An 8,737-nucleotide genomic window follows, 5' to 3' on the forward strand; every position below is an offset into this window, starting at 1 on the left:
TTTCCCACCAAAGCTAACTTGTCACATTTTCTCTCCCCTTGATACCAACACGGCATACAAATAGTGGTAGCAATTTTTGCTACTTATTTCAGTCTGTTTTTGCATAACTTCCATAGGGATTTTGTCTGTTTTAACAAAAAATTGGACATGAGTTTGATTGTGTGGCTTTGTGTGGAGTTCTTCCAGAAAGTTGAAAAAGAGCTGAACCAAGAAGAGGAGAACCTGTTTGCCTGGTTGGTAGGGTTCCAGAGACCTCCAAAGAAGGTGAGGAAGATTACCTTCATTGGCAGGACTGGACAACCCGGCCAACGAAAATGCCCTGGTACCCTCAAGAAGAGGAAAGCCCAGGTGGAGTCTGATGAGACCAACTTTATACCTGAAGCCTACATCGACTGGATGCCACCGGTTTGCTCTGATCCTGTGTGGAGTATTTCAACAAAGCCAGCAAAAAAATTGCTGTTAGTTATTTTCTGCCCTGTGATTTTATGCAAAAATAGGAAAAATGGTTTAAAAGTAGATTTAGTTGGCAAACTTTTGCTATGCTGTTAAAAGTTTGGGATCAAGGTTGAGAAAATTTGTGTTTTACATCAGTTGAACCATTTTAAGATTTTTTTTTTTGGCTTGAACTGATGAACTTTTTTTCCTGGAGTAGAGAACTTTTGCTTTCCACAATGGACAAATACCTGGAGAGACTGGTTTTCTTTCACACTGGAACCTGAAAAAATGTTCATTTAAGACTGCATCACAACCTCCATATATTCGATCTTCATCACCATGGGAATGGTGGCAAAAAGTGAAAGGGGGGAATTGTTAGGGGGAAAAGGATGTCCCAAAGCAAATTCCATATAGGCTTTGTGGACTCCACCCCCACCCCAGGTCAAAGCCAAAGACACTGGGAACTCCAAATCCCATCACCACCAAAGGGAAGGTGGCTGGGACCTGAGGGTGGGGTTAAGCAGCCAGGTGGATACAAAAGGCAGACACGTGGGCTTTGGGGATGCCCCATTTTTGGCTCTCCGCCAGCTCGCAGCATCTGGCCAGCTCTGAGAGTGACTTTGGGTTTCCAGGTCGTCGGATCGGGTAGGACACATTAAAGACTTTATTTCCCTATTTTCTCCCTGAGTTGTACATTTTCCTTATTTCTTTTTCTCTTGTAAATAAACCTTTTATTAACCCTTTTGTGTGTGTCTGTAGTAGAGTATTCATAAGTCCCTTTAAAGCGCGCGGGTGAGGACCCACAGCCAGGAACCCGTTTAATATCGGGGTTGCTCTATAACAATAAGAGGAAAATATATAGCAATAGATGCTCACATCAAGAAACAAGAAAGAACTCAAAGAAACAACCTAATCTCGAAGCTCAAAGATCTAGAAAAAGAACAACAAAAAACCCCAAAACCAGTAGAAGAAAAGAAATAATAAAAACCAAAGCAGAAATAAATGAAATCGAAACTAAAAAAACAATCCAAAAGATCAATGAAACCAAGAGCTGGTTCTTCAAAAAAATAAATAAAATAGATAAACCCCTAGCCAGGGTCACAAGGGCAAAAAGGGAGAAAGCACAAATAAATAGGATAATAAATGAAAGAGGAGAAATCTCAACGGACACAGCAGAAATCAAAAGGATAATTAATAACTACTATGAACACTTATATGGAAACAAGTTCAACAATCTAGAGGAGATGGACAAATTCCTACGACTCTACAATCACCCAAAGCTAGATAAAGAAGAAATAGAACACCTAAACAGACCAATTACAATTAGCGAAATTGAAATGGTAATCAAAAACCTCCCCAAAAACAAAAGCCCAGGACCTGATGGATTTACAAATGAATTCTACCAAACATTCAGAGACGAATTAGTGCCTATCATTCACAAACTCTTCCAAAAAATTGAGAAGGAAGGTATAATACCTAACACATTCTATGAAGCCAACATTACACTAATACCAAAACCGAACAAGGACAACACAAAAAAAGAAAACTATAGCCCAATTTCCCTAATGAACACTGATGCAAAAATCCTCAATAAAATTTTAGCTATCAGAATCCAACAGTGTATCCATAAGATAATTCACCACGACCAAGTAGGATTCATTCCAGGGACACAAGGATGGTTCAACATCCGAAAATCAATCAAAGTTATCCAACACATCAACAAAAAGGAATATAAAAACCATATGATAATATCAATAGATGCTGAGAAAGCTTTCGACAAAGTGCAACACCCATTCATGATAAAAGCCCTTGAAATTCTTGGGATACAAGGAACATACCTCAACATCATAAAGGCCATATACGACAAGCCAACAGCCAGTATCATTCTCAATGGTGAAAAGCCGAAAGCATTTCCATTAAGATCTGGAACAAGACAAGGATGTCCACTCTCACCACTGCTTTTCAATATAATACTGGAAGTCCTAGCCAGAGCAATAAGACAAGAGAAAGACATCCAAGGAATCCAAATAGGAAAAGAAGAAGTCAAACTATCACTATGTGCAGATGATATGATAATATACATAGAGAACCCCAAAAACTCCATAGAAAAACTAATTCAATTCGTCAATCAGTTCAGCAAAGTGGCAGGATACAAAATCAACATGCAAAAGTCAGAAGCCTTCCTATACACTAACAATAAATCTGAAGAAGAAGAAATGAAAAAAACCATCCCCTTTATTATCGAAACAAAAAAAATCAAATATTTGGGAATAAATCTAACAAAAGAGGTAAAGGAACTTTACAAAGAAAACTATAAAACACTGTTAAAAGAAATAGAAGAAGATACAAAGAAATGGAAAGACACCCCCTGCTCATGGATTGGCAGAATAAACATTATTAAAATGGCCATCCTACCAAAAGCAATATACCAATTCAATGCTATTCCAATAAAAATTTCAATGTTATTCTTCAAAGAAATAGAACAATTATTGATGAAATTCATATGGAATCACAAAAAACCCCGAATAGCCAAAGCTCTCCTGAAAAAAAAGAAGGGAATGGAGGCATCACACTCCCAGATTTCAGGCTATACTACAGAGCCATAAGCATCAAAACTGCATGGTATTGGAACAAGAACAGACACACAGACCGATGGAATCAAATAGAAAATCCAGAAATAAACCCACAGATTTATGGTCAACTAATCTTTGACAAAGGAGCAAAGACTATGCAATGGAGCAAAGAAAGTCTGTTCAATAAATGGTGCTGGGAAAACTGGGTCGCTACATGCAAAAGAATGAAGCTTGACCACTACCTCACACCATACACAAAAACCAACTCAAAATGGATTAAAGAACTAGACATAAAACCTGAAACCATAAAATACATAGAAGGAAATATAGGCAAAACACTACGGGATATGCACATCAAAGACATCTTTACAAACACATCACCCAAAGCAGTGATAGTGAAGGGAAAGATAAACAGCTGGGACTACATCAAATTAAAGAGCTTCTGCACAGCAAAAGAGACAATAACAAAAACAAAGAGAAACCCCACCAACTGGGAGAAAATTTTTGCACCCAACACTAATGATAAAGGACTGATCACAAAAATCTGCAAAGAGCTCATGAGACTTAACAACAAAAAATAAAATAATCCAGTGAAAAAATGGGCAGAAGAGCTAAAAAGAAAGTTCTCTGAAGATGAAATGCAAATGGCCAACAGGCATATGAAAAAATGTTCAGCATCACTTGTTATCAGGGAAATGCAAATCAAAACTACCAAGAGATACCATCTTACACCAGTGAGAATGGCACATATTAAAAAAACTAGCAACAACAAATGTTGGCGAGGGTGTGGAGAAAAAGGAACTCTTCTGCACTGTTGGTGGGAGTAGAAACTGGTCCAACCACTATGGAGAGCTGTGTGGAGATTTCTGGACCTACTAAACATAGAGCTTCCATATGATCCAGCAATTCCACTCCTAGGTATTTACCCAAAGGACACAGAAACATAAATTCCAAAGAGCACCTGCACCCCTATGTTTATAGCAGCACTGTTTACAATAGCTAAGCTTTGGAAACAGCCCAAATGCCCAAAAATAGATGACTGGATCAAGTAGATGTGGTGCATATATACCATGGTATATTACTCAGCATTCAAAAAAGATAAACACATGCAATTTGCAGCAACATGGATGGAAAGGATCATGCTGGAAGGGATCATGCTCAGCAAAATAAGCCAGAAAGAAAAAGAAAAATACCGGATGGTCTCACTCATTGCAGGAATCTAGAAAACTTAAATAAGGGACCAGGAAAATGAATAACTATAAGAAAGTGAAAATCAAAATCAACAAAATTCTATGAACCAGAGACACTTTTGGGGAGGGTGGGTGGTGGGAGGGGAGGGATTGGAGTCAAAATGGGGGGGTTGAAATTGTATGGGGAATATAAAAATAAAATTTATTATTAAAAAAAAAAAAAAAAAGAGGGCCTCCCCGGTGGCGCAGCGGTTGAGCGCTGGTTTGTGAAGCTGCCCACGGCCTCTGTGGCGCCGGTTCTATCCCCGCTGCTCCCCGGCCACCGGAGGAGGGTCCCACATGGCGCGCAGACCTCTCCTGCCGCCCGCTGCTCCCCTCAGCAGTGTACTTCGGTCCTTCTGCCTGCTCTGCTCCCCGCTCTGGCTCTGGTGAATTCTCTCACCCTCCCGCGCTTCTGACTGTACCCAGTGCATGTACAAACAAAAAAACAAACAAATAAAATAAATAAATAAAACATGCCTCTAAAAAAAAAAAAAAAAAAGAAGCATCAAAAAAAAAAAAAAGAAAATGAGAAGGTGAACATAGCATTGGGAAGCTATGCCTTCTCCCAGACCTGACATTCACTTGCTCATATTTTTGGGTAGTTTTCTTTTAAGAGCTGAAAAATAGTAACACAGAGTTTTGTAATCTGGTTTTGACATTGTTATTTGTTCACTTATTTTTTTTTAAAGATTTACTTATTCATGTATGCAAGAACCGGGGTACAGGTCAGAGGTGGGGGGAGGGGTGAGAGGCTTCACCAGAGACAGAGCAGAGAACAGAACAGCCAGACTGACTGAAATACACTGCTGAGGGGAGCAGCGGGTGAGTCAGCAGAAGTCTGCTGCACCATGTGGATGGCTCCCTGGCCAGGGATCAAACTGGTGCTGCATTTGCTGTGGATAGTGTCTTAACCCCTTGTACCGCCAAGGAGGCCCTGTTCATTGATTTTTAACACAGCCACTTTCCAGGTCAAGCCAGGCCTCACACTCCTTCGGTCCTGCACCCTGTACTTCATCCCATTTCACCTGCATGATGCTGAGACATTGGAGTGTGAGTCCAACTTCCCCCAGGCACTGGTTGATTAAATGAGCTATTCTGGATAAAGCTCTGGGGCCCAGCAGGCCATCCCTCTGCTTTGTTAAGCAAAAGATTTTAGAAGGTCTCAATCCTGCCAGGACCTTCATCACCAGGGAAAACTGACCTCTTATTTATTTTTCTGTCTTTCAGGAAAGCGGGTGTGTCTGGGAGAACAGTTGGCCAGAACTGAGTTGTTTATTTTCTTCACGTCCCTTATGCAAAAATTTACCTTCAGACCCCCAGACAATGAGCAGCTTAGCCTGAAGTACAGAATGGGCCTCACCGTCGCCCCAGTCACCTACCGCATCTGTGCTGTGCCTCGGACTTGAGGTACTGGGAGGGAGAGGCACAGAAACAAGAAGAATGGCGTGTCTTCTGAGGCACTGTGCCTGCTCAGAAGTGAGGGCACAGGATGAAAGTGGCAGTCAGGAAAGATGGGAGAAGTTGGATTCAGAGGAAACAGAATCCAAATTCCAGCTTTGGCATCACCTCCAGCAAAACCTTGCACAAATCACTTATGCCATGAATGATGTAGCTTTTCTTCCGGAGATGAAAAGACAACGATACCTTCTCCAATTGAAGCTTCACTATAAGAATCAGAGGAAATAGTGGATTTAAATTGGGAATCTATAAAGCATCTGTAGGGTAAGGTAAAAAGTATCAGGCTTTTCTGCCCTCCCACCATTAGGTTAGATGATGGAACCCTGCAGTCCTGAATGCATGCCTGATGGCGGGCACCTGGAGTAGGATGTGGGCCTATGTAGATGGGATTCACCTGGGCTGAAACTGGGCTTTTAAGGGTGGCCTTTAAGGGACACTAGCAGAAGCTGAGAAAGAAGCCGAGGAGCAGAGAAGCTGAGAGAGAAGCAGAGCCTTGAGAAGAGCAGAGAGAACGTGAGAGAAGGTCGGAGAGCCCAGAGTGAAGACTTGCTGGGGATTGGGAGGCCTGCCAGCCTCCTGGCCCCCCAGCACCCCTGCCTGCCATGTACCCGGTAGATCCCAATAAAAGCCTGCAAAAGCCACTGAGGGCTCAGGACTCCCTCCTCCTTTACCCCGTCTGCTGGGTCAGAAAACCTGCTCAGTGGCCTGTCCTGCTCCTCCAGCATATCATAAGAGTCATGGCTGGAATCTGCCTCCTTCCTTCCTAAGATGTGGCAAGGCTTCTGGCCTGTTGCAGTGGCTCAGGTCAATCTTAAAAATGAAATCACAGTATCTTTATTACACTAAAAACAAGTTAACAACAATCCCTTAATATCATCAAATATCTAGTTAGTATCGATTTCCTTTTGTGAGAGGACCAGTGGGGGGGACCCTCCGAGCCCAGGGTGGAGTGGGGTGGTCCTCAGAGCCAACTTGAGGATGAGAGGTACAGCTTTCTGGACCCCAGCCCTGACTCCCTGACAGGGGCTGCAGGGACCCAGGGGCCCAAGGGCGTCACAAGGCCGCAGAAATACTGACACAGGTGGGCTGCTCTGTCTTGTTTGGGTTCTGATGGCACCCGTGTCTCCTCTCAGCTGAGGCTGGTGAATTCTAACAGGGGAGGTGCCACGTATCCTGCCCCATCTGTGGGAGCGTGGAGCTGAGGAAGGGTGGACGCTAAGGGGAACTTGGGAGAAGGCCTGAGGAGGAGAGGAGCAGACACATGAGAGGCCGTGCTCTCTTCTCGGCCTTGGACTTGCACCAGACTTGGGGGACACGAAAGGAGACGATTGGAAGAGACGTGAGAGACCCATGGGGAGGCTGACAACAGCGGCCGTTTCCTGGCTTGTGCTTTGGTTTGGCTCCTTCCAGACTTACCTGGCCCCTTTCGCCTCTTTCTCATGGTTCCCCACCAAAGGTGCCTTACACTTGTGGCAAGCTTTTGGGCCTCAGCTGCCCTGCTTGGGGCCTTTACCCTCGAGGGGATGGGTAACCTGGGGTTTCATGGGCAAACTTTTAACTATATGCTCTCTACGCTATTAAAGTTCTTTTCAAGTATGTTTGTCTTTAAATAGTAGAACCTATATAAAGCGTGTAAGGTTTGGGGGTCTCAGGGTGCCCCTCAATTTGCCCCTTAACCTGCCCACTGACACTGGAACAGCCTTCCGCCAATAAATTTCCCTTTTCTCATCACTCTGCGTTCCCTTTCTCACTCCTTATGTAATTAAATCCTTTAAGTTTTTTTTTTTTTCTCGGTGTCTGCATTTGGGGGGCCTTGTTCTATATTCCTAAGCATGTGGTGAGGACTCAAATTGGGTCAACCCTTTCCCTTATGAGGACTCATAAACTGGGTCAGCCTTTCCCCTGTAACACTTCTTGTTTCCCATTTTGTATATTCCTCTGTGTTTGAGTCAGGATCTGTGTAAGGGAGGAAAAATAAGTTCTCCTTTATTCTTGGGGTTTTTAAATTTTTTTTTATTTATGCATAGAAGAACTGGGGTGTAGGCCAGAAGTGCAGGGGAGAAGGGGTGAGAGGATTCACCAGAGACAGTGGGGAGCAGAACAGGCACACTGACTGGAAAACACTGCTGAGGGGAACTCTGGGCGGGACAGGAGAGGTCTGCTGCGCCATGTGGGTCAGCACCTTGGCCGGGGATCAAACTCATGCTACAGTGGCTGATGGCAGCTTGATAGAGCTGAGAGTTAACCCCTTCCACCACCAGGGAAGCCCTCCTGTGGGGTTCTTAACTGAGACATTCCTGTCATAAAATGCAGAAGAGTTGGAGAAAAATAAATCTTAATAGCATGTAGACGTCCTACATACATGATTGGGAAAGACCCAGGAAAACTGAAGAACCCACCAAAATGGCCTAAGTCACCTCTGAAAATAACATCTTCACAGCAGACAAGCACCAAGGCAGGGAGTCAGTTGTAGGAGAACACGGGATAGCCCAGCACCCAAAGGTGTGGTGGGTGTGCAGACTGAAGTGGCTGCTCCTCCCTTAATAAGGGTTAAAGAGACTTGGTCAATCCCTGCTAACTGTTAAAACCTGGGAGTCACTCTCACAAGTAGGGATTTTCCTTTATGCATATAAATGTGTCTTACAAAAAGGCAACTCCGCTCAACTGTTAGAGCCCTTCTATGCCTATTTCCCCAAAATTACCAGTAAAAAAATCCTCATATCAAAAGATAGATATTTTGTGGCGTGGCAAATTTCTTCCCATGCAATCCAAACAGGTTCTACATCCCTGGATTCAATTAATATAATTGCTATGTCATTTCAGTCTCTTGATTACAAGATTACATGATTACATGATCACAAGATTAAAATTTAGCTTATAAATTCCCCCCTACCTTTTTTTTTCTCCTTGACTTATATCTGTTGAAGAAATGAAGCCATTTAAAAAAAAGAAAAAAAAATATGAAGCCATTTATCCCATCCAGTTTCCTGCACTAGGGGTATTGATGGTTAAAGACCTACTGTGTCCTCAGCCTGCTAC

At 43.0% G+C, this 8,737-nt stretch overlaps 1 protein-coding gene across 1 annotated transcript in view; it reads left to right on the forward strand.

Moving 5' to 3' along the window:
* Nucleotides 1–5,646, forward strand: part of LOC311177728 (cytochrome P450 2J2-like) — a gene marked incomplete at both ends in the record, with an annotated part of 33,563 nt that extends 27,917 nt beyond the window's left edge. Inside the window, one exon of the mRNA XM_084243993.1 lies at nt 5,468–5,646. Within this exon, the coding sequence (XP_084100119.1) occupies nt 5,468–5,646 (179 nt within the window). The remainder of the gene's footprint in view (nt 1–5,467) is intronic.
* Nucleotides 5,647–8,737: the final 3,091 nt, after the last annotated feature.

Source organism: Talpa europaea, assembly GCF_964194135.1.
Source record: "Talpa europaea genome assembly, chromosome: 9".
Taxonomy (NCBI): domain Eukaryota; kingdom Metazoa; phylum Chordata; class Mammalia; order Eulipotyphla; family Talpidae; genus Talpa; species Talpa europaea.